The sequence below is a fragment of the Molothrus aeneus genome, chromosome 10, assembly GCF_037042795.1.
Source record: "Molothrus aeneus isolate 106 chromosome 10, BPBGC_Maene_1.0, whole genome shotgun sequence".
NCBI classification, from domain to species: domain Eukaryota; kingdom Metazoa; phylum Chordata; class Aves; order Passeriformes; family Icteridae; genus Molothrus; species Molothrus aeneus.
The window spans coordinates 7,031,361-7,056,651 of NC_089655.1; the positions used below are offsets into that span (position 1 = coordinate 7,031,361).

Here is a 25,291-nt window from a genome sequence, read left to right on the forward strand (position 1 = left end):
CGTGCTTTTGCTCTGTCAAATTTTAAGCCTCTATCAAGCTCTTAGGCTGTGTTCCTTTGCATGCTTGCCCTCGCTGTTGTGTGTCACAGACACACACAGAGCTACTCAAACACACAGAGCTACTCAAACACACAGATACAGAAACACCCACCCCCGCCCCCTGCCTCTCGATAGCTGTCAGTTGATTTCTGTTTGGATTGGTTGGAATTGGTTTTGTTTTGTGGTTGGTTGTTTTCCCTTGTTGTGCCTTAAGTGTTGGGTAAGTAGGAGAGTGAGTCTTGCCAAGGCAGTTTGTTGTCTTTTTTGGTTGAATATGAAAAGTGTTTTTTGCTGCTGTCCTTGGGAGCGATTTTGAGGCATGTGAAGCAGTGTTTGTTCAGAGGAGCCTTGTGCAGAAGTGCGTAGGTGTGGGTGTGGGTGTGGTGGCCCAGGGCAGGTGATGAGCAGGGCGGGCAGGGCTGGAGCAGGTAGTTGTGGCCGAGTGGTGAAGGCGATGGGCTAGAAATCCATTGGGGTTTCCCCGCGCAGGTTCGAATCCTGCCAACTACGGGCACGCGTCCCTTTTGGGCTGCGGGCAGCTGACCAGGGGCACGGGGAGCACCATGGCACACGTGTGCCATGGACAGCAGCTGCAGCTGCCCCAGGGCTCCTGCACTTGCAGCTCCAACAATGAAGAAGGGAAGGGCAAATGCAGATGGCACCTGGAGCTGAGCATTTCATCACCTCCTGGAGCTGAGCATTTCATCCCCTCGCAGTGGCACCAAGTGTTAAAGGCAAGGAGCTTCAGCTTGACAACCTGCTTGGCACCAAGTGGCCAGAAATCCGAGCTTTTGCTTCAGAGTACCCATGAGGAGCATGGAGCTGAGGCAGCAGAATTTGCAGAGCAAAAAGAGGAGAATTGTTTCTGGTGGCAGTTCCAAGCCAAGGCAACCCATGTCCCAGGTTGGCCATCAAAGATCTGAAGTGTCGGGCAGGTGCAGTGTTGCCGGGTGCCGGGAGCAGATGTGTATTTGTGGCGAGGGCTGCAGGTGTGAGGATGTGTGTGGATGTCAGGTGGGCTGATGGATGGCAAGGCTGCAGGCTGTGTGCAGGGGTGTGTTGAGCAGGGGCAGGGGCAGGGTGGGTGTGGAAGGAGCAGGGTGTGTGCAGGGGTGTGTGCGGGAGGTGTGGGAGAAGGGCAAGGGCAGGCGGTGGAGGTGCCGAGCACAGGCTGAAGGGAGGTGCATGGTGAGGGTGTCTATTTAGTGGGGTGGGGGAGGCAGATCAGAGAGGAAGGGAAGGAGTGAGGGGCAGCAGTGGCGGGCAGCGTGAGGCTGGGCCGAGGGCAATGGCAGGCAGGCCTGGGGAGGAGCAGAGTGGCGCAGCGGGAGCGTGCTGGGCCCATAACCCAGAGGTCGATGGATCGAAACCATCCTCTGCTAAGGTGCTTTTTTCACTCAGGCTGCCTTGCCCAACAACTTGGACCCTGCTTGGCCGGCCCCAGCTTTCTGGCCAACGCTGGCCACAGCCTTCCTCTGGCCTCTACACCGGCTACCTGCTTTTAGTAAAACCATAAAACTTGTATAACAGCACCTGGCCTCTCCTGGTCCCAAAGAGCGCGGACCATGCCCTCCACAAGTTCTTCTTCCACAGAGCAGCTGAGCCGCTGCTCCTGCTCCCCTCAGCCTGGGATCCTGCCCAGGACACCAGGGACCTGCCAGCCCAGCAGGCACCCGCTGGTTGTGAGCCAGGTCAGCCTTGGCAAAAGCCGACTGCAGGTGCTGCTCTGGATCCTGCAGAGACTCCCGGAGAGTGGTGAGCCAATGCAGCCGGGTGGGCAGGGAACCTTGTGCTTCTCCACACCTGGGCGTCAGGCTGGGGCTGCAGTGGGGCTGAGGCACTGAGTTGCCTTGTCCTTGCTTTGTCTCCAGCCATGCTTTGAGCAGGCACTTGGACTTGCATCCTCCTGGGACGCCTTGCAGTCAAGTTCCTTGTGAGAGGGAAGAGTTGGCAGAGCGGGTTCTGCCCTCCCTGCTGTGCAGCATAGGCAGTGAGTGAAGTTCTCCCTCAGAGGAAGTGGAGGTCAGTCATTGGCGCGCCCTTGTTGTGTCACCTGTGCTTTGTCCTTGGTGCTGCAGCCCCTGTGCGGGGTTCAGCAGAGGGTCTTTGTAGAGCTTTGGTAGAGATGGGGCAAAGTTAGCCTCCGCATAGTCCTTAAGGAGCTGGAGGGGGTTGGTCTGGAGAAGAGAAGGCAAGGGGGCTTGTGGTGTGTGAAGGTAAGTTGGGAAGGTAAGTTTGCCTGCGTGAGAAAGGGCTTGTTGCAATTTGGGAAAGGGAAGATTTTGCGTGCTTTGAAGCGCGGCAGTTGTAAGAGAGGGCGCGTGAGGGTCGCAGGGAGCTGTGCTGCTGCGCTGAAGGGCGGCGCGATGGGAGAGGGTCTGTAGGGCGTGCAGGAAGGCTGCAGCAGGTGTGAGATGTGCAGAGCAGTGGAGAGGCAGGCAGGCTGAGCTGGGGCCATAAGGCTGAGGCAGGCTGAGCACAGGGGGCCCAGGCAACCTGGGCAGGAGGTCCTATGGTGTAATGGTGAGCACTCTGGACTCTGAATCCAGTGATCTGAGTTCAAATCTCAGTGGGACCTGAGCCTTTTGGTTGCCTCAGCTTGCTTGCCCTCACCATGCCTACACTCTCACCCCTCTCCTCTGCTGCTGCTTCCCTTCTGCACTCTTCTCGCAGCAAGCACACAGCACACACAGCACCTGAGCTGCAGAACTCCCACTCACAATGGGCCAGGCACAGGACTCTGCTCTGCCACCACTGCCTCCTCCTGTCTTGGATGCATCTCACTCCGGACACTGGGCTACACGCTCTGGGCACCTGTTTCCACCTTCAACCATTCCCACAGGAACAGCAGCTTACTCCGTGTGCCAGTACTTGTAGGCCCACTGCTGTGAATGTCTCCTTTCTTACTCCTTTCCTCTGCGGCTTCTTTTCCTCTTTTCCCTGCCTATCCCTTCCTATTGCTCTGCAATCCATTCCGGGAGCTCTACCAGCATTGGGCAGTGCCCCATCATTGGGGTTCCATTTGTTTCCATGGGAGAGGGAAGGATCTCCCTGGCAGAGCAGGTGGGAGGTGAGGGAGGAGGAGAACAAAGGACCACGACTCTCCAGCAGTGCTGCACAGAGGCTTTAATGAGAAGGAGCAAAAGCGGCGGCACAGAACAGAGACCAAGGAAGAGGTGTGGGGGGCCAGGGAGGGCAAGAGATGGGCCCATTTGCCAAGGAGAAGGGGGATGATGCCCCGGCCTCAGCAGATCTGACCTCAGCAGCGGGGGAAAGGCAGACACAGGCCTGAGCCCCCCAGGCCAAGGGAGCCCCCAGAAGAGATGGGAACCCCCGCGGTGCTGAGGGAGCTGCCCACAGCAGCTGACAGAGAGGATCCCACGGCTGTGCTCTGAGGGAAGGAGGTGAGGATGGGGCCCGGCATGGTCACCACCACCGGCGAAGGCTCGATGTACACCATGGAGTCAGCGCAGCGGGCGTTGCAGGGCTCAGTGCAGCTGCTGGCAAGGGGCGTTGGGCCACAGGGGCCGCAGGGCCGGGGGGGACAGGGTCTGCAGCAAGACATCTCTCGGTGCGGGAGGCAAGGCTGCAACACAGAGCAGGGAGCGGCACCCGGCCTCAGCATCGCTCTGTCTCTCTGTCCCTCAGCTCTCCCCAGGGACACATTTGGTCTCCAAAACACACTCTGTGCCCACAGCTCCCACCACCCTCCTGGTGCCCTCCCAGTGGCACGGCACGGGAAGGCCGCCCCACTTCAGCAATAGGAGCCAGCCCAGTGGCTTTAAGGGCCCTGTGGAAAGACTGGTCACAGCCCATCTGCAGAGCAGACATGGCTGTGTCATTTTGTTACACCACGGCAGGTGCAAATTCTGCTGGGCACATCCCCCTGAGGCTGAGCCCCATTGATCCCCTTCTGCTGGAACAAAGCCCCCTCTTCCCAGCTGGCCCCAGCCCCCAGCATGGAAAGGCTGACAGCCCTCCAACAGTTCTGTGCCAGGGCCACGCTCAGGCAGCTCAGGCAACCCCAAGATCAAGCCGGGCAGCCTCCATGAGAGCAGCTCAGCCCACAGGGAGGGATGGAGCGGGCTCAGGCTTACCTCGTTCCTCGAGGAAAGGGAGGCCAGAGACCAGGATGCAGAGCCTGCAGCAGAGCAGCCTTTTATGCTGGGTCCCAGAGCCCTGTGGGGCCACAAACATTCCTTGTTTGTGAAACATCCAAACTCCTGGGAGTGGCCACTTGCCAGGCCTCGCTGATGATCGGGTCCCTGCCTCTTTCATCTCAAATGTTGTTCTTCCTCTTTGTAGAAACCAACATTCTGTGATAACTCTTAGAATCACTTTGGGATGGAATGGACCTTAAAATCATCTCCCTCGAGCCCCCTGAAACAGCTTCTAGAATTTCTCTGCACAGCCTATTCCAGTGTATCAATCATCTCCAAGAAAAAGATGCCCTCCCAATGTCCAATCTAAATACACCAGCTTTCATTTTTAACCAGTGGCCCTTGAGCCATCCCTATACACCCCAACCAGGTATCCTTCCCTTTCTTAATTGAATGTCTCCTGGGAGCCCTGTCCTCTCTTTGCTATGCAACCCCAACCCTCTCAGCCTGTCCTCACAGGCTGATGGCTCCAGCTCCTGCTGCTCTTTGTGGCTCCTCTGGACCCACTGCAGCAGGTCTGTGTGTTTCTTAGCCTGTGGGTCCTAGGGCTGCAGGCAGTACCCCAGGTACGGTGTCAGGAGAGCCGAGTAGAGCAGGACAATCCCCTCCCTCAACCTGCTGCCCACACGGCTCTGGATGCAGCCCAGAATAAGATTGGATTTTTGCACTGGGCTGCTAGCTGGCAGGGCAGGTTCATGTTCAGTATTTCAGAACCTGCACGTTCCCCTCCACAGGGCTGCTCTCCAACCACTCAAGGCCTACTAGGCTGTGTCCAGGTTTGGGATTGCCCTGACCTTGGCATTTGACAACCAGAGCTCTGACCTCAGCTTGGGAAGTGGGGATCCTCCAGAAAACAAGGAATTCAACACGTAGGTCACTGATCAAAGGCATGCCTACATCTCTCCCTGAAAGACAAATTGACCCATTTTCCCAAACACAAACTGACCCACTTTGCTCACTGTGTCCAGCCCTGCGGTCGGGATCTGGATGGCAGCTTTGGGGCAGAGGCTGAGGGCAGGAAGCCCAAAGCTCATGGCCCCTTTTCCTGGGGCAGGCATCATTTGCCCATTCACCTAATAGCACAGTTCAAAGGGATATTGGATCAGTCTCCCAGAGCTTATGGGAACCATTGTGATGTGGAAGAGTTGGGAAAATCCATGAGCTTCAGGCAGACCTGAATCATGCTGATGTGGAAATGAGTGCACACAGTGCCCTGGACTCAGGCATTCCAGGGATACCACAGCACATGGCCCCTTTCCTCCAAAATGTCAGCCTATGTCAGGGGCACTTGCAGACCTTCTAGGACCAGTCCAGTACCACCTTGTACATCCATGTAATCCTGTGCTGCTGCTGCAGCTTTGCAAAAGCCATTGCCATTTGGTGGCTGCTCAAGGGCCCAGGGGATGCAGGGTGACCCAGGATAATGGAAGCTGGGAGAGACCTCTGGCAGTTCTTTGCTCCCTCTCTGAGAAGAACAAACTTCCCAGCGGCCTCCGTAAATGGTGGGCCTTGTCCCATTGTCCTCTGAACACTGCCACTGTCAGACAGGTCCCTGTCTCCTGAGCAGCACTTCCAGGGATGCCCTGCACCCCCAGGAGGCCACCAGGAGATGGAAAGGGCTCCTACAGAGGAGCCTTCCAGGTCCTCAATGGGGAGGACCAGCAGGAGATGACACTGAGGCTGCCTGCACTGATGAGCAAGGCATGGAGGGGGACATGGAGCTGCCACCTCCATCACCTCCTGGCAGTGCAGGAGAGAATGAAGCCAAACTCTCCTGAGAGCTGCACTGTCACAGGGCAAGAGGCAGCAATCACAAGTGACAAGAAAGGAAATCCCAGAGTTCCCTGGGGGAGGACAAGGGACAGGCCTGGGAGAGCTGTACAAGTGATAGGGACCTCTTTTGCAAGCTGTGTCTGTGCTTAGAAGTCGGCAGGACAAGGCCCAGAGTCTGCTGAGGAACTGGGGCAGTGTGATCTGCCCAGAGCAGTTGATAGGAGCACAAGACCTCCAGAGCTCCACACAGACCTTCTGGGGTTGATGTGGGGTACTCTGGGTCACTACAGTCCTTGAGCTGCCACCAAAAGACCCTGCCTTGGGAGACAGCAAATGCAGGAGATTGCAGACAAGCACCAGGCGATCCCCGACTGGGAACACAAGGTGGGGAAATATCCTTCATGGCAGCAGAACATTGAGGGTATGAGCTCTGTTATCCCTTGAGCACCTGAGTCTGTGGCAGCCAGTCCACTGAAGTCCACACTGGGTGACTCAGGTTTGCCTGGAGCTCAGGGATTTTCCCAGCTCTTCCACATCACAATGACACCTACTCTTCTGCCCTGGGAGACTGATCCAGTGTCCCTTTGAAATGTAAAATGCATGGAATGGGAAACCCCATGCCAGACCCAGAAAAAACAGCCAGGGGCTCCCTGCCCTCAGCCTTTTCCCCAAAGCCACCAGCCAGGTCTCTGCCCCTGGGATGGGCACACTGAGTAAAGCAGGTCAGTGTGGCTGTGGGTCTGTTTCAGGGAAGGACACAGCATCTCTTTGATCACAAAACCAGGCTGTGGCACAGCCTGTGACTGTCAGCAAGTTCCCCATGGCTGCCACTCAGGCCTGCAGGGGACATCCTTTCAGGTGAACATGGACTTCCCTTCCACTGAGCTTTGCCACCTCCCTGCAGAGTTGGGTCCCTTCCCCACTATGGGGTTGTGCAGTGTTGACTTTGTGCCTCAAGTGACCCTCAGTCTTCTGTAGGTCTGTGATGACCCATGGAAGAAATGACTCTCACAATGAGCCTGAGTGTCTGCACTGAAAGCTCCTGAGAGATGAGCTGGGTATCACTTCATGGCTGAATTTAACTGTAACTGGAGCCCAATTAAACTTCAGAAAGGGCAAATAACAGAAACTTAGAGACACCACACAAAGACTGTTCAATACACCTTATACACTGGCATGGGACCTCCAAATGAAATTGCCTTAGGAAGCTGGGACACACATGAATCATTTTCAAGTCGGGTGCTGTGAAATTGGTGAAAAGTGCCTGAGATGAAAGAGGCAGGGACCCGATCATCAGCGAGGCCTGGCAAGTGGCCACTCCCAGGAGTTTGGATGTTTCACAAACAAGGAATGTTTGTGGCCCCACAGGGCTCTGGGACCCAGCATAAAAGGCTGCTCTGCTGCAGGCTCTGCATCCTGGTCTCTGGCCTCCCTTTCCTCGAGGAACGAGGTAAGCCTGAGCCCGCTCCATCCCTCCCTGTGGGCTGAGCTGCTCTCATGGAGGCTGCCCGGCTTGATCCTTGGGCTGCCTGAGCGTGGCCCTGGCACAGAACTGTTGGAGGGCTGTCAGCCTTTCCATGCTGGGGGCTGGGGCCAGCTGGGAAGAGGGGGCTTTGTTCCAGCAGAAGGGGATCAATGGGGCTCAGCCTCAGGGGGATGTGCCCAGCAGAATTTGCACCTGCCGTGGTGTAACAAAATGACACAGCCATGTCTGCTCTGCAGATGGGCTGTGACCAGTCTTTCCACAGGGCCCTTAAAGCCACTGGGCTGGCTCCTATTGCTGAAGTGGGGCGGCCTTCCCGTGCCGTGCCACTGGGAGGGCACCAGGAGGGTGGTGGGAGCTGTGGGCACAGAGTGTGTTTTGGAGACCAAATGTGTCCCTGGGGAGAGCTGAGGGACAGAGAGACAGAGCGATGCTGAGGCCGGGTGCCGCTCCCTGCTCTGTGTTGCAGCCTTGCCTCCCGCACCGAGAGATGTCTTGCTGCAGACCCTGTCCCCCACGGCCCTGCGGCCCCTGTGGCCCAACGCCCCTTGCCAGCAGCTGCACTGAGCCCTGCAACGCCCGCTGCGCTGACTCCACGGTGTACATCGAGCCTTCGCCGGTGGTGGTGACCATGCCGGGCCCCATCCTCACCTCCTTCCCTCAGAGCACAGCCGTGGGATCCTCTCTGTCAGCTGCTGTGGGCAGCTCCCTCAGCACCGCGGGGGTTCCCATCTCTTCTGGGGGCTCCCTTGGCCTGGGGGGCTCAGGCCTGTGTCTGCCTTTCCCCCGCTGCTGAGGTCAGATCTGCTGAGGCCGGGGCATCATCCCCCTTCTCCTTGGCAAATGGGCCCATCTCTTGCCCTCCCTGGCCCCCCACACCTCTTCCTTGGTCTCTGTTCTGTGCCGCCGCTTTTGCTCCTTCTCATTAAAGCCTCTGTGCAGCACTGCTGGAGAGTCGTGGTCCTTTGTTCTCCTCCTCCCTCACCTCCCACCTGCTCTGCCAGGGAGATCCTTCCCTCTCCCATGGAAACAAATGGAACCCCAATGATGGGGCACTGCCCAATGCTGGTAGAGCTCCCGGAATGGATTGCAGAGCAATAGGAAGGGATAGGCAGGGAAAAGAGGAAAAGAAGCCGCAGAGGAAAGGAGTAAGAAAGGAGACATTCACAGCAGTGGGCCTACAAGTACTGGCACACGGAGTAAGCTGCTGTTCCTGTGGGAATGGTTGAAGGTGGAAACAGGTGCCCAGAGCGTGTAGCCCAGTGTCCGGAGTGAGATGCATCCAAGACAGGAGGAGGCAGTGGTGGCAGAGCAGAGTCCTGTGCCTGGCCCATTGTGAGTGGGAGTTCTGCAGCTCAGGTGCTGTGTGTGCTGTGTGCTTGCTGCGAGAAGAGTGCAGAAGGGAAGCAGCAGCAGAGGAGAGGGGTGAGAGTGTAGGCATGGTGAGGGCAAGCAAGCTGAGGCAACCAAAAGGCTCAGGTCCCACTGAGATTTGAACTCAGATCACTGGATTCAGAGTCCAGAGTGCTCACCATTACACCATAGGACCGCCTGCCCAGGTTGCCTGGGCCCCCTGTGCTCAGCCTGCCTCAGCCTTATGGCCCCAGCTCAGCCTGCCTGCCTCTCCACTGCTCTGCACATCTCACACCTGCTGCAGCCTTCCTGCACGCCCTACAGACCCTCTCCCATCGCGCCGCCCTTCAGCGCAGCAGCACAGCTCCCTGCGACCCTCACGCGCCCTCTCTTACAACTGCCGCGCTTGAAATCTTCTCTTTCTCAAATTGCAACAAGCCTGCCATGACCTCTCTTACAAGTGCCATGCAAAGTCTTCTTTCCCAAATTGCAACAAGCCCTTTCTGTCTCTCAGGCCATGAGGGTTGGGGTTTTGTAATGAAGACAATGCCAGTACTGGCAGGCCAGCGGAGCATTTGTAGTTTCAAGGCAAGAGGGGCTGTTGTGGGGTGGTGCTGTTGGGCCGGGATCAGGGTGGGGTTGGCTTGGGCCAGAGGTCAGGGGGCCAAGGGGATGGCAGCCATGAAATGTCCCTGTCAACTGCTGAGATGAGCAGCCTGCTGGGACCGCTCAGCAAAGGGGATTGCAGCGTTTTTGGGGTGCATTTGGGCATTGCAGCAGTGGCACCAGTGGGACAGTTGGGGTAGGCAGCACCCAAAGGGGTCTGGCAGGGCATCAGGGCAGCATGGGGGTTGCCAGCAGGTGATTCAGTGGGACCTGGCTTTCTGGCAAGTTTGGAGGGGCTCTGGTTCCTGGCTGAGATTAACTGCACCTTTGGACTTTTAAGCAGTGCAAGAAAGAAGATGGCCCCGAGAAGTGACTTTCAGATTTTGACTTCTTTTGGGTGGCGGGGGTTTGCTGCAGAGATTGCTCCACCCAACCTTCCTCCCTCCCCTTCCACTCCAGATCTGTTCATGGGATGGCAGTGACTGTATCAAAGGGGCACCCAGAAATTGGACATTTCTGTGTCAGTTCTAGATAGAAATGTGAAGGGGATACTGTCTGCCACTGGGGTATCCTTGGTCTCAGGAAAGAGGAAGAGGAAAGGTCAGCAAATGCTTTTTGCCCTGGGTCGTGTCTCAGTCCGAACTACAGCTGGAAATGCTTTGCTTTAGCCATGGACTGCCACCTTGAGAGAATGTGATGAATGCTATATATACGGTTGAGAAGTAAAGTGTGCATCATTAGTGTGTTTCGTCCAGTGTACAGACTGCAAAGGGACTATAAAGGCCAGTGCTGGTTTTTTTCTTCTCAGAATTTTTCTTTGGGAGCAGCTGCTGGATATTTTGAAGGGCTTTGGGATCTGCAAGAGAGGGTAAGATGGTATGTAGAGCTTGAAGGAAAATGCAGATATCTAGGGAGCTGGATGCAGTTCAGTGGGTACAAGTTACATGTTGAGCAGCTGATGGCACGGAAAAGCTTCTAAAAAAAGGGGGCTGTTCTGCAATTGCCTTTTCTTTTGCAGCCTATTAACTGCACTGCCAACAATGAAATGCTTCCTCTTCCTTCTCTGCTACATGCAGGATCACATTCTGTCAGTCTCCAAGAGCCAGGATGTACAGCAGAGCTGTTCCACGAACTGCTCTCACATGAATGGGGCTGGGCCAGAAAAGAGCTTGTCGTTTTCCTGGGCACTGTCAGCGTTCATGAACACAACCACACGATGGTGGTGTTGACTCTCAGAAGGACATGCAGTGAGCCCAGCTTGAAACCACCCCAAGGCCAGAGCCAGGTTGGAAATGTCCCTGCTTTCAAACCAACAGGGTCAGGACAAAAAGATTTCGCTGATCTTCCTCTTCCAAGAGCAAACCCTTCTTTGCACCACACTCAAACAGCAGCGTGAACTCCTTTGTCCTAACAAAGCTTTTCACTCTCGCAGAGTCCAGCCATAAACCTGAAAACATCTGTCAAAAACAGAGCTCAGGAAAGTGCCAGCTGAGAAAGCTCTTGCTGCCTGCAACTTCACCTGCACCCATCGAGTGACCAGCACAGACCCTGCTATTGGCGCTGTCCTCCTCAGCACTGAGTACCATCCTGAGCCTGCAGTCTCACAGTCAGCATCCAAACAGAACAGCACCAGGGAAGAACCCTATGAGCTACATTTTGGAGCTGGGAGGCTCCACACCTGGAAATGTTGCCAGCACTCCTGTTTGGGTTTTTTTGGTCTTGGCCAAAACTGGGCATTACATTTCTTCCCAGGGTGAGGTGATTTTCCCTTGATTGTTGGGATTACACACTGAGTGTCTAAGAGTTGTCTTTTTGTCCTGAATGGAAGAGTAGGGGAATGGGGATGCTCCCAGCTGTCACAGATATGTCCAGTTCCAGTGAGGAATGTGGTGCCCAGTTTGTGGTATGCACTGTGAGATGGTCTTTCCTGTTGTTTATTACTTACAGCCTGTTGGGAATTCTGGTCTTGCTTTGGCAGGAGCCAAGTAGCTTGGAGGTTTCTTCTGTCAGAAATCCATCCAGATCTTTTGCATGGCTGTCCCATGGGGAAGGAACAGCTTTGGAGTTGTTGAAGCCACAGGCTGCGGATGCATCTCCTGAAAACCAGTCAACAGTTGTTTGTCTGACTCTGTCCCTACCCATGGCTTCCAGGGACCCTCCTGGTGTTCTGGATATTCCCAGGAGAGGATATTACAACACCTGCTTTTTAAGCCAGGAATTTCAAATGCAGTAAGTTGCTCACATTCCATATGAGCTGTCCCAATGGTGGGATGTGAGAGGGAACACTCCACCCTGCTCTTTGACATAATCCAAACTGGAACTGGGGCCGACCGAGTATTTTGGAGCCACAACTTTATCTTTGAACAGCATCTCCAGGGAATGCTGAGGCATCCCATGCCTGTGGCACTTGGCAGCACATCCCTGATGTGGTGCAAAAAGAGGATGGGGGAAGTTCTGAGGTAGTGGGAGGTTTCTGGAATGGAATTGGGGTAGGTGCTGATTCTGTCATGGAATCGTGGCCTGGTTTGGCTTGGAAGGGACCACAAAGACCATCTGGACTTAGTTGTCCCATTCCATGGCAAAGAACGTGTCCAAAACTGCCTCCTTACCCTCATGGACAAAGTGAGTGTCCTCCATAGTGCTTGTTTGTGAATGGGAATGGCTGTGGGGAGCTCTGGCAGAGCACCTAGAGACCAGGTGAAAATAGCAATGGGATTGTTTTTGCTGCTGCTGAATGTGGTTTTCTCTTTTAAGATGTTCCTCTGAGTGATCTTTTTCACAGTAGTTTCCTAGGGCTCATTTGAGGGTAATTCCAATAGTTTAAATATAGGTGAAAAACAGTGGAGAAAAAATGTGAACCTCATCCATTTCCAGAAATTGTGAATTTCTTCCACAAAACCTTTTTGGGGGAAACCTGGTTGAAGAATAAAGATGGAGAAGAACAAGTTTTCTAAACCCCCCTGGCTCTCTGACAGGGCAAACCTTTCTGTAATCTCATCAGATGTCTCTGATAAACTACAGGATCATAAGGTTTTCCAAGAAAACAAAACAAGGACAGAGATGAGGGAATAGGCTCCCAATTAATAATGATTTGATAGATGTAGGAATGATTTTTTAATGTTTGGTGCTCCCCTTTTTATCCCTGGAATAATTTAAAAATGATTCCTTTAACAAGTCATCTAAATTTGAGAAAAGAAATTTAGGAGGAAATAATGCAAAATAAATGCAGGAAGACACCACAGAATCATCAAGGAATCCCAGAAGGGTTTGGGTGTGAAGGGACCTTAAGAATCCCCTTATTCCATTCCCTGCCATTCCATCCACTAGTTGAGGTTGCTCCAAGCCCTGTGCAGCCCTGGGCACTTTCAAGAATGGGGCAGACACTATTTCTCTGGGTTTCTGGGCACAAGTGGAAATTTCCAGCATGGAGCTAAGATATCTCCTTTGCTCTGTTTGGCTCCAGCATGGCTTTGGGAAGCAGAGGGTGTGGAAACAGGAGCATTGCCAGCTGCCTTGGGGGAGTCACTGATGTCCCAAAAACCAGCAAAGCAAACAATTATGGTTTAACCTCCTACTATTAAAGAAGAGGCCAAGGCAGGAGTGGGAACGGACCATAGAGCAGGGATGGTGGCCAGGAGAGGGGTGACCATCCTGAAGGTCCCACCACCCAGTCACTGACTGAATCACTGTAAAACAGGGATTGAAGCTTTCTGAAATTGGCCCATACCTGCCTGCATCCAAATTCAACCCCAAATCAATGCTTTTGTGTACAACAGGGATGAGACCACAGCTGATGTTACTTCCCTGGGAGTAGCAGAGAGTCTGCAGCCATGAAGGGCCAAGCTGTATTTAAAACACACTGAGGTACAAAAGAGCTGGAGTAATTTCCTACCAGGTAACTTGACTTGGAAGCCGCATTCCAAACTTCTTTCCACATTTATTTTATCTCCTGGATGGGGATGCCTAAAGAAGAAGGGGTGAAATGTTCTTAATAAAAGAAGAGCAAAATTCATTAGTGACAGAAGACTTAAAATTAAAATATGAAAAATCGAAGTATGAATGGAGGTGCCTTAGGACACTTCCTGTTCCTTGGTATCTATGGGATTTAAATTAAGGCCCAAGTATCCAAATCCTGGTGCTCTGCAAATGTTGTACAGCCAGGGAGGGAGACAAGAGCCTGGAATCTCTCCTCAGAAACTGTCTGCTGGTTTGTTTGATCAGGCATAGGAATAATTGTGTAATCCCTAGGCCTGTACTTAGGGAAAAAGGCTTATTTGTCTCCTGTGGGTTGGTTCAACATATTTTTAAAATTATGGAAACTGTTTTTATTGAAATGCCAGAGGTGCCAAATGCTTTCCCCAGCCCGAGCTCAGGATTGGTTAATGCCCATTTTCCCAATCTCTCCAGGCAGCAGCACTGGAGCACTTGCACCCAAGCACAGCCGGGGTGCCAAGTGCCAGCAGGAGGCAGATCCAGGGACTGGACAGTGGGAGTTTGCCCTGCTCCTGGGACCCTGGGCATGGAACAGCCACGGGTGCCCTGGCCCCTGCTGGGCACGGCAGCTCCTGCTGTGTGTTCCTGTGCCAGGCCCTGCCCGCGCTCCGCACACGGTGGGTTGGGTTTTATTTTTTATTTCTTCAATTATGTTCAGGTTGAGCTTGTCATCAAGAGTCAAGTTTCCATTGTCACCAAATTCCTTCCCAAGGTTTCCAAGTGACCAGCTAAGCCCAGGTCACAGAGTACACTAATTTGGAATATTTTTCATAGGTGTAGGCAGGGAATTGTTTTTGAGAAAAGCCAAAGCTAAAGGATATGGGGTTCTGAGGGAAGGAGAGGGCTTCTGTGTAAAATTAAAAACACATTGTGAAAAATAAATCCATGGAACAGCTAATTTCCAGTCCTGGAGTGGCATTTCCAATCCTGGACTGGCTTTTTTAAAATAAAAATATTTTACTGCACCATATCCATGGTGGGATTCCAGAGAACAGGGAAGGGTATGGTCCTCTGGAAATGTTCCCAAGGAACCACACTGACCCAATATGTGACTCCAGCCCTGAGGGAGATCTCTTAACCAGCATCTCTGGCTGGTCTTGGTATGTCCTGACAGTTCCCATGCTGACACACAACAGGTTCCTCTGCCCAATGCATTGGGAAGTATCCCCAAGATGCCACAAAGAAAGGAGCACCTTACAGATACAGAGTCTTGGTATTCAGGGGACAAAAAAGGAGTTTTCAGTCTTTTACATCTCCCACTCTGTCAGCTTCAGGCTCAGGGAGACAGGGAGAGTCATAGATTTTACAGATACTGGTCTCACTTCAGCCTTCCTGCAGGCACAGTCTGACAAGGAGTGGGAAGAAAACAGCTCAGGATGGATAGCCTACTTCCAGAAAATCATCATAATCCACAAACCATTAAGTAGAGCTGTAGGAAGTTCCCAAAACATTCATTCTCCTGCGGACTGAGAGCTCAGAGTGGCACTAAATTGAAGTACAGGCTGGATCTGGCATAGACAGACTGTGGAAACTCCAGAAGTAAAAGCTACTTGGCCGATTCCATAAAATATTCCACAACTAGACTCCTGAAATATGACCATCTCTACTCTCACCTGGTGATGGAAGGATGAGCTATGGTCTTTCCCTCTGATGGGTTTTTTTAGGATCTGCAGTGAACTGCAACAAAAAACAACCAAAATCCAGTTATTTCCCACAACTGGAACAGAAAAGTGAGGAAAAAGGACACAGGTGCACTCCTGGCACCCATCACCTTGTGATCAAGCCCCTCCAAACCATCTTAAGAAGAGACTGAAAGCCCTGGGGACCAAATTGCTGGGATTTATAAGAAAACTGACGAGTTTTATTTTGGCAATAAAGCCCAGTTATGCTTGTCTCATCAGCCAGGTGCAGCAGCATCTCCAGGAGCGTGGCCAGGTGCATCTGCCCAGCAGAGAGCTCCCTTCCACCTTTCAGAGGAACCTGTGAGGTGCAGGGCCGTGGCACTGGCCCCCATCAGCAGCATGTACCTGGGAAAGGGCAGGCAGAGGCTCAGCAGCATTCCCAGGCTTGGCCAATGCCTCCACAGCCTCATCTGACAGTCAGCATCACCAGGATTGTTAATGCCCTGCCTCAACCTGTTCCCATTGCTCACCACACAGGAACACACAACAAACCCCAGGAAATCTCCAATGGCCAGGGGAAGCCCCGCCCTGTGCCTGAACTCCTTCACTCCATTACAGAAATTCACAGTGAGCTCCTGGCATGTTTCTGCATGACAGCAGAGGAGGTGTACACCTACAAAACCATTCAAAAAGGAGCTCTGTGCAAACAGCGGAGGACTTACATTCTCAGAACTCATTCTCTTTGTTTTCTTTGAACAGGAAAACCACAAAAGGGAAAGGTCTTGATTAAATATATGACATCTGCTCTTTTTAGTTAGTGTTTCTGTAAGATGGGATGGTGTGAACATGCACACCATTACTGCAGGATAGATACAGGATTGAATTTACAAAGATAGTATCTTTAATGTGACTAATGCTATACTCTAAAAGCCAGACCAGCTTTCAGGATATGCAGGCTGAAGCTTTGATCCTCAAGGCAAAATACAGCTTCAAACTTGTGATACAAGTTTAACTTGCAACAGCTAATCAATTATATCATCAAAGAGGTTTGTACCTGCAACACAGAGAGGGAAGATTCAGTAAGTCATTAGAGAGAGGAAAGGTGGGTTCAGCAGAACACACAGGAGCTGCTGGTGGCTCAGGAATGGGAAAATTATAACAGGGCACAGAACCAATATATTTATCGACTCTTAAATTTCTGTGCCGCTTAAGAACTGTTAAAAGCTTAAACAGCTCTTTATCTGAATTTAACTTTGAAAACTGGTGTTTGTATTTCAGTGAAACATTTCTGTGTCTGAAAGTGTCTCCAGTTTCATTCAGCTGGTCTCATAAAAGACATCATTTGACCCTCCAGTTTCTGTAATTATAGCAAGACCATAAAAACTTTTTGATTCAGTTAGCAAACTCACAAAGGAAAAAAAGAATATTTTTTATATTTCTACAAATAAATTCCTAAACCATAAATCGAACAAAACTTTAAGGCCTTAACTAAAGATAATATAAATAAAAAGTGGGCACGATATAAAGCGTCCTTCCTTTTCCAAAGTCACAAAGTTGCCTGATCCAGAAGGCTGGTATTTCAAAAGGATTAGAAGCATTTCCCCATCTCCAATGAGATGAACATGTTCAGAAGATAAATGTTTAGGAGATCTTTCTAGAGATACAAAGTTCTGGAGAAAAAAAAACCCAAAAAACCAAAACATTTATTTCACCTTTTAGTGCACAAGACACAACATCTTGAGATGGGCTGGATTCCTATCCCAGCTGTCCATTTATCATTGGTTATTTGACAATTAAAAACATTTGTTCCCACTTCTGTTGGGGATGGGAATACCAAGCAATGCAAGGAACCAGCCTCTCCAAATTCTTTTTTTCAGCTCAGATTCAACAGGAAACTGGAAGTCACAGATCTCAAGGAGAAGGAAGTTTCTGTACTACAACTACAGATTTATTTCTCTTATTTTTATATGAGAGTAACCACTGATAGTAAAGTTGTGTATAACATTCCTTAGTGGGTGAGGGTTAATGATGTGAGAGGAACTGAAGCATGGAGTTTTAAACCTCAACATTAAGCAGCTCTATTATTAAAATTCATATTTATTCCAATCTTGTGCAATGCTTGTGACAGCTCATAGAACTTTGATCTAAAACAAATTGTTATTTTAAATACTGCTGATCCTTCTGAGAAGGCAAATTAAATTCTGGGCTCACAGAAGGTTGAAGCACCCACTGTTTCCCAGAGTGAGGCCCCAGTAGAAGAGTCAAGAGAAATTGCATATAAATAGCAAAGACACAAGACAAAAGGTATATTAGCAGCAAATCGAAATGGTCACTTGTGTCTTTGTGTATATGTACAGAATGAGGCCATCTGGGGGCACTGACCTTAGTAACTGGACAGTTATTAAATTAAAAACTAATTAGGTCAGTTCAACAGCAAGCCACCAATGTGACACGTCCCAACATTCTTTGAGTGGGCTCTCAGAGTCGTGAACAGTGAAGACAGAGTGAAGATTCACCTTATGAATGCTTTTCCCAAAGTGGACAGTGAGGAGAAGAATGAAATTACAAGGTGGATTTTTAAGAAGCTCAGCTTGGGAAACACAGCCTGAGTCTCAAATACCAGTGAGGTAAAAGATGCAGGATGATTAGAAATTATGAATAACTGGGTGGTTTTATTTGTATCATGAAAACTTAGGGTCAATGAAAAATTGGACTGCTGTCTTTGATGTACAGAGGAAATGGTAGAGGCAGGGGTGGAGGGAGAATCAGCAAATAAGCAAGAACATGAAAGTTTCTGGCACAACTTGAAATTAATCTCAGAACTTCTGGAGGCCAATTTAATACTCAAAACATCCTTTCCTTTTTCCAATGGGGGTTTATTTATGCAATTATGTAGGACTTGGGAAACATTTTAATACCAGCAGCACTTGATGCTGGGCCAAGTTTACCCAGGTAGCTTAATTTATGGGGGGGGAAGTTTGGTTTTGGTTTGGTTCATCTCCAGACAAGCCCAGATAGAATAGCTTAGAAGGATCCAAATCTTATCAATTCCCAACAGTTAAAAGTTATCTCCAAATGAAGTAAAACTTCAGTCCCCCAGAAAATGTCACAGGTACCTTTACTGTGCTTGAGAAGTCACTTCCAAATGCATACAGTGAAATTCTGGCCCCATGCCTTACAGCTGTTCATATTTTGCTATATAAGAAGCAGTGCACTTGCCAAACTGATTTTCTCAGTAAAATGAGAAAAGGCTGAACCATTTTCCCATTAAAAACATTCACTAGTTTCCCAGGTATGTGTGCAGCAGTTTCTTGTGTCTCTGCTAATAAAGTCTTAAGTGTGCTATAAGCATTTTATTCCTTAGAATAGGGCATTTTCAAGTTAAGCTTGTAATTTGAATAACTTTGTAAAATACCTTTTTCTTCTTTAAAAAATAGGCAAATATGGGGGAAACTGACACAGGCACCACCAAGAATATCCTGATCTCAGCAAAGTGCCTCTGTGATGCTGGCCTGTCACTGGGATTTGAAACTGGCAGTAGCATTTGTCATACATGAGGACTGGCAGAAATAAAATATCACCTAATTTATGTGTTTTGTTTGCTTTTCCTTAGAAGTCTGAAGACACCTGCCTTTTGTGGTGTAGCTTTCAAAAGTCAGAAACAATACATGAAAATCCAACATACCTGCCTCCACTGTAAGCACCCCTAATATGTTAAAGCTACTAAAAACATGAGCTCTGCTTTTACAGCTACTGTCACCTGCAGAGATCAGAGCTACACACACCTTACAAATTGTCACAGCTATACAAATGAAACTGCAAGTACCTGATCCTGACAGCTGTTTTAAACAGGATTTGCAGAGCTGCCTCCCAGCTGAAATGCAGACCCATGTGAGCTCAGCCATCCATCACTGCTGCAGATGCTGCCTGGCACAGGAGCTGCCCCACACTGGGCTCTGCCAGGGGCTGGGCTCTCTCTGCCCAGGATGGGAGCTGGTTTGGGTACCCCCACATGTTCCTGCAGCAGTGCCAATGAGGAGAGAGCAGCTGTGCTTTTTGCCCTGAAGCTAATGAATTAAGGTCTACCAGGACAAGATGTGGAATTGGGTGCCATTACACAACTGCAGAGCCCGGAGACATTCAGAGGCTTCTGAAGCAATCAGTGGTAGAGCCTTGGGATGTTAAGGCTGTGCAACAAAGGTTTAGTGGGGAAGATGCTTAAGCTTTAAACATCAACACTAAACACCTGATGATGATGGAAGCATAAACAACTTGTCTTTATTCCTTTCCCCTCTGAATTTACTTGTACTCTATAGTGGGGCTAAAAAAAGAAAATAAGGCAAACACTATTCTCCTAAGCTCTGATCCTTTGTTCTCTGTCCCTGCCACAGGGGCAGAGACACAACTAAATTTGCTTTAACATACCTTCAGCAGGGTTCAGCTTTGCTGCAGATGTTTCCAAATGTTTCTATTTTAGACAATGCCTGCACAACACACTGAGGTCTTCTCTGAAGCAACAGCTGCTACCCTAAGAAAAAATAAAAAACAGTACCTGGTGGAGCATCCAGGCTGGTGTGTGTTGTATATTTCCCATGGCTCTATGTCTACAGAGAACATTTCCCAAGGAGGAAGGAGGTTTTTGGTGTCTTTTTGAAACAAGCAAACAAAACTATTTCCACTTTATGATCACCAGACATTCTTTTGAGATAAACATGAGTGGATAAAGATCCTACATGCCTTTAAGCATAGAGAATAAAACCCACTGAGATTCTAAAGGTTTATAAATGGAAAACTATCACCAAGGAACCAAGAAGTCTGGCTCCCCCTTTGAATGCTGCTCTCAGCCTCAAGGAGACACATTTTTTCATTCAGCTTTCTCACAGCATTCACCTAACTGCGCTTGCCAGCATGTTTTGCCAAATTACAGAAACTGCTGCAGAAACCATCTGCTTGACATTGCTTACATATAATAAAGTATGGCTCAATACAATGTGTTGGAAATGTTTGGGGATCTTTACATGGGAACCAAGGGCAGCAGTGCTGACTCAGGCAGATCTCCCGCTGATGTCAGTGGGAATTGCACCTGAATGAGCTCTGCTGGAGCTGATACAGAGCTCACTGTGCTGAGCTCCACTGACAGGAGAACATGTGGTTATAGTTTAACAATACCAACTGTAATGGAGATGAGAAGGAAACTTTATAGCATTTCTGGCTTGCTGCTCTTTTATAACTATCAAAAACACTTAAATGATCTGTACACATCTGCTCTGTAACAGCTTTCCCAGCTTCAAGTGAACACTGAGAAACTGCTCCAAAGTTAGGTCCTACCTGAGCAAGAGTTTATCTGTTGATATAAAAACATGGACACCAGAAAGACTACATATAAAGCCTAAAATAAAACTTCATGATTTGCCTACAGATTGTAGTACATGGTCTCTGGGTGAGAATCCAGGGATTTCAACACATCCCCAGTGGTTCAATGTGAGGCAGAAATAAAGCCTTTGTAGAACAGACTCTGTCAGCCCAGTAGCAGGATACGTGTGACAGCTGCTACATCAAAGCACAGCAGCTTCTCAAATTTGCCTCCAAATGTAGGTGTTACAAAATTACAGTTTCACTAAGTGTAAAAGCTGAGTGTGTTATAGCATCTGTGAATCGTGATCACCAGAGCAGCACCTCCAGGGGGATCAATCAATTCCCCAACCTCACATGAGCTGCAGAAGGCTGAAGAATGGCAAAAGGGAGAAAGTAAAGAAGAGAAGCTATGATACATGTTCCCACAAATCTCAACCACAGTTACAATAGAAGGAATTCTGAACCATCACTAATTCCTAGGAAGGGGCCACATTAGAGAACCAAATGCAGAGCAGGTAAAATATTTCCTTTTGGAACCCACTAATTAGCACGCACCCATCACAGAGGTTGCAATTTGATTGCAGCTCCCAGGCATGTGCCCTTTTCCTTCAAATACTACCAATAAACTCCCATGTTTTGCATTACAGAGCTTCTGCTGCCCTCAGTTTACCAGCCATGGGAACACTGTGTGTGAGATTAGCTCAGTTTGTCAGAGCAGGGTATAAAAGGCTGTGGGCTTCATCACCTTATGGGTCATCCACTTGAAAGTCAGACTCAATGATCCTTGTGGGTCCTTCCAACACAGAATATTCTGTGATTCTGAAATTCACATCATGTCTAGAGAAACTGCACTCCTTTTTCTCAGGCACAGGGACACAGTGAAAGCTGAAAACTATCACATGGATTGTCTGTTTCTTTCATGTGATGAAAGGCAGAAGTGGCTGGAAATTGAAAATATGAAGGCAAGGAAGATCTCACTCCCAATCTCAGAGAGTCCAGCTTTGTAGTAAGCGATCACCCTCACTGTCAGATATTGCCCAGAGTGGACCTCTGGGTAGGGATCTTCCTGCATTGAGGTGGCCAGGAGAGAGATTCTGAGAAGTTTCAACTGATCTCGTTGAAGGAATGTAACAACTTCGTGTTTGACCTCTGATTTGGGCAAAAGCCAATGCCTGGCTACTTTATAAATCATTGCTCAATGCCCTCCTGAAGCAGACAGTGAACAACATCTGCATTCCACTGAAGGGAGCCTGAACAATCAAAGTGAGGGACCCAGCACCCAGGCTGGAGCTCACTGGCAGAGAGGAGACTCTTCCTGGTACCCTTTGTGAGGAGATTCTCTGACCACTTGTTTAGCCTCAATGCCTGATTCATCCTTACCTGTACTCCATGTTTCCTATAAACTCTCCTGGAAGAGAATCCACTTGCACAGGGATGCTTAGGAAGAACCTTGAAGTATCAATAATACTATGCTGCAGTCTCATTATAAGGCTTCTGCAGACCGAGAAAAATGCATCAGACAGACTTTGGTCCCCAAAAACATGGCCCTAATACCATATGAAGGAATGTATCTACCATCCACAGAATCACAACTTGTCATTAGGAAACAGTAAAATAATAAAATAGTCATTCCTGTAGAACTATAATGCCTCAGAAGACACTAAGTGTTAGAAAAAATATTTGAAAGTTGAAATAAGGAAGTTTGGCTTAGAGAAATCATCACAAAAGGGGCATCAACTAAAATTCCAAAGCAACTGTAAAGCAATAAGGTCAATTAACATACAGAGGCACCATTAATTTGTCTTACAATATCAATTCCCCCTTTACTGTAACATTAAAAAGCTGTTGGTCTGGGTCAAGTGAAAGAACAGTTGTGTCCCTGCAGTTATTCAAAGGAACATGAAGTCTGTAGTTACACACAGTAGAACACTAATTTTAGGGAATGCTTACCTAGCATGGACCTTGGTGCTACCAGAATTGCCATTCCTGAACAGCTACTTGCTTATGACAGATTATTTGACACACCTTAGTTCTGCCTTTTGTGTGAATATTATACTTTTATAGCTCCTTCTTCCAATGTACCTACTGAGACAAAAGATTTATATGAAATAAAGCAAGCAGGAAAAGTAAGAAATGTGGATCATTGCTGTAGTTTCTTCCCCTTTGTAAGATTAAGGGAAGGAATGCAGTATGTACCTCTCACCTTAAGTGAAAGCGAGTCCAAAATAATTCCATGCTGAAGCTTCCAGTTAAACCCAGACAATCAAATATTAGTTATTTAACTTCTGACATCCCTGTGTTACCTTGTCCTTGTTGCTTCCACTCTTGCTTGTGTTTTTGCATCTCACATTTCTCTTTTCCAGCTGGAACTGTAATTCTGTTCCCAGGGGTGACTGAGAGCAGGGCAGCCATCTGTGGGGCAGTGGTTTTGCCTGGATCATCAGTGCACAGCAGTCAGTCTCCAACCTGCCTCAAAAGCACCAAGTCCCAAAGCACAGCTTGGCACAGAAGTGAGGTTTTGTTCAGAGGAATCTGACCAGGATGGTGTTGAAAGCAAGAGCATGTCCATACTCAGGGTGAGTGGGATAAATCCAGAATGGGACAGGTCACTGCCTGCCATGTCTCTCACACAGGAGCCTACAGCAGCAATCCCACAGAAGACCCAAACAAACATTTGCAAAGCTGCACAAGCAGCTGAACTTCAGCTCTGGGCTAAGAGCAGTTTTAGCACTTGATCAAAGGAGATGGGAGTTTTACTTTGGACAGTAGACTTTATTAGAAATTTTCTCCTCATTCATCAGTAAATTCACATTAAAATATGCTGAAGGCAGCTCAGTCTAAACATTTGACATTCTGCCCTAACAACAACTTCCAGTTTAAAAACTAGATAACTGATTCAGGCAGATAACTTGAAACATGTAAGAAACACAAACAGAAAGCAGCATCTTAAAAAAAGGGGATGAGCCTGAAAAACTGATACATTTCAGATGGAGCTAGGGAAAAAACCAGAATCAGTCACCCCAAGATGGGAAACAATTAAATGAGAACTCCAGACGCTAAACAGATAAATAAACATTATAACCACACATACATTAAAAAGAAAACAAAGTACTTAGAGTTCATACCACATAAAAATTATAAATTTGTTAAAAAAAAAAAGTGACAAGCTTCCTAAAATATGAATATCCTAAATTCTTGGGACAATGAACACTTTGTTATAAACTGCAGAACTTTGGAGGGACTAGATTTGGTCTTGAAAACAATGAACTGCACCTTACTGTTACCAAGTCCAGAAACTGATCTGACACATAAACCATTTGTTTCCTCTCATGTTTTAAAACCACATTCTCTTCTTTTAGACAATAATCTGCTTTTTTCAAACATTAGAGCTTTTAGATATTATAGGCCTAATTATGTTGAGCACTGAACACACAGAACTCTCAACAACTCTGCATACCAAGGTTTAAATATTTTTCAAGAGTTACTGTAAAGATTTTTCCTTTGCTAATGTTTTTTTATTTACTGGAGTAAAGTGTAGGAGAGAGGACAAAAAATGAAAATCATAATATTGAAAAATGGTCTGCCTGCAGGACACTGAATCTTGCAGGTCAGATTTTCTTTTGGCATTTACCAGAAGCAACAAAGAAAAACCAATCAGTGTATGAGAGATGAGAATTATAGCCTTCAGGACTGTAAACACAAAAGGCAACAGGTAACACATGAACCTCAATCAAATCAATGTTTTCACATTCTTTAGTAGTCCCCCACAGTGATCTGCTTTCACTGGTTCAGAAAAAAATACATATATTAAAAATTAAATAACACTTCAGTGTCCATCACAAAAATTTATATTTTGCTGTAAACAATTTTCTGCCATTTGCATTGATGAACTCCAATGTGAGGCCAGAGGGTTCTAGATTTCTTATTGGTACTGTAAATAATTTTTCAGAGACAGAGGCAAAGGTAGAACTTCTATGTCATGCAGGCGGTCTCTGCCAAGAGCAAAACGAATTGATCTTCGGCACAAGTCCATTAAAGGCAGGGGTTCCGCTGGAAAAACAGGAGAAAGAAAAGAAAAGAAAACAAAGAGTTAATTTCTCAGCATCTCCATTTACAGACACTGTTTTTTAACAGAGATTATGTATTCTATTGTCAGTCACAAAGATAGCAATGGTATTGGGAAAACCTCTGTATCTTGAGGCAATTAAGATAATCAGTAGAAGTCAAGGCAGAATTTTCTACATTTCACCATAGTCAGGGGCTGCAAAGTTTCACACTGAGCTTCTTTATCTGTGAGGTTTAAATCAATAGTGCCAAACCACTCTTCAGGCTGCTCTACCAAGCATGAGAAGTTACTACATTTCCAGATCTCAAACAAGACAGGGAGTTTCTACTGTGTTTGTAACACAACATTCATCATTTTGTGTTAACATGAACTACACTGGCAACTTCTGACCTTTACATCCCAGCTCCTTCTGCATCTTAGGAACTGGAAATGGCACTTAGGGGTAACCCAACTTCTCAGCCAACAGTGCTTTTCCTGCAACACTCTTTTAGCCTTTCCTTCTAGGAGCTCCTTTGGAAGAAAAAACTAAACAAAACACTCTCCGAAATCTAGAGGAAACATAACCTTTTCCTCTGTGAATAAATTAGTGGAGGAGGATTTGGCTGACTGGAAGGCAGAGTGTGTGTTCCCATATATAAGCACCAAACACCCCCAAAATATATAAACAACATTTTCAGATGTCTTCAGTTTAAATTAATCAAAGTGAATTAAGTATCTGCCAGAAATGCCTTGCTGATACCACTTCAGAGTGGAGACCCAAACTCTGATCCCCAGCATCTCAAACCATCTCACCCCTATATCTCATCCAGCTAGCCTAGAATTGCAGGAATATCATAAAATT

General features: G+C 48.3%; 1 protein-coding gene and 4 non-coding genes across 6 annotated transcripts in view; 3 read left to right on the top strand and 2 right to left on the bottom strand.

Moving 5' to 3' along the window:
- Positions 1-467: 467 nt before the first annotated feature.
- Positions 468-549, top strand: TRNAS-AGA (transfer RNA serine (anticodon AGA)). The gene has a single exon. It is a non-coding gene; the product is annotated as a tRNA-Ser (tRNA).
- An 800-nt stretch (positions 550-1,349) lies between these two features.
- Positions 1,350-1,421, top strand: TRNAM-CAU (transfer RNA methionine (anticodon CAU)). Its single transcript has one exon. It is a non-coding gene; the product is annotated as a tRNA-Met (tRNA).
- Positions 1,422-2,545: 1,124 nt separating this feature from the next.
- On the top strand, positions 2,546-2,617 carry TRNAQ-CUG (transfer RNA glutamine (anticodon CUG)). The gene has a single exon. It is a non-coding gene; the product is annotated as a tRNA-Gln (tRNA).
- Positions 2,618-8,932: 6,315 nt separating this feature from the next.
- On the bottom strand, positions 8,933-9,004 carry TRNAQ-CUG (transfer RNA glutamine (anticodon CUG)). Its single transcript has one exon. It is a non-coding gene; the product is annotated as a tRNA-Gln (tRNA).
- A 14,131-nt stretch (positions 9,005-23,135) lies between these two features.
- Positions 23,136-25,291, bottom strand: part of SPSB4 (splA/ryanodine receptor domain and SOCS box containing 4) — a 150,230-nt gene continuing 148,074 nt past the window's right edge. For both annotated transcript variants that reach the window (XM_066556715.1, XM_066556714.1), the window contains exon 3: positions 23,136-24,434. In XM_066556715.1, the coding sequence (XP_066412812.1) occupies positions 24,307-24,434 (128 nt within the window). In that variant the 3' untranslated portion in view covers positions 23,136-24,306. The remainder of the gene's footprint in view (positions 24,435-25,291) is intronic.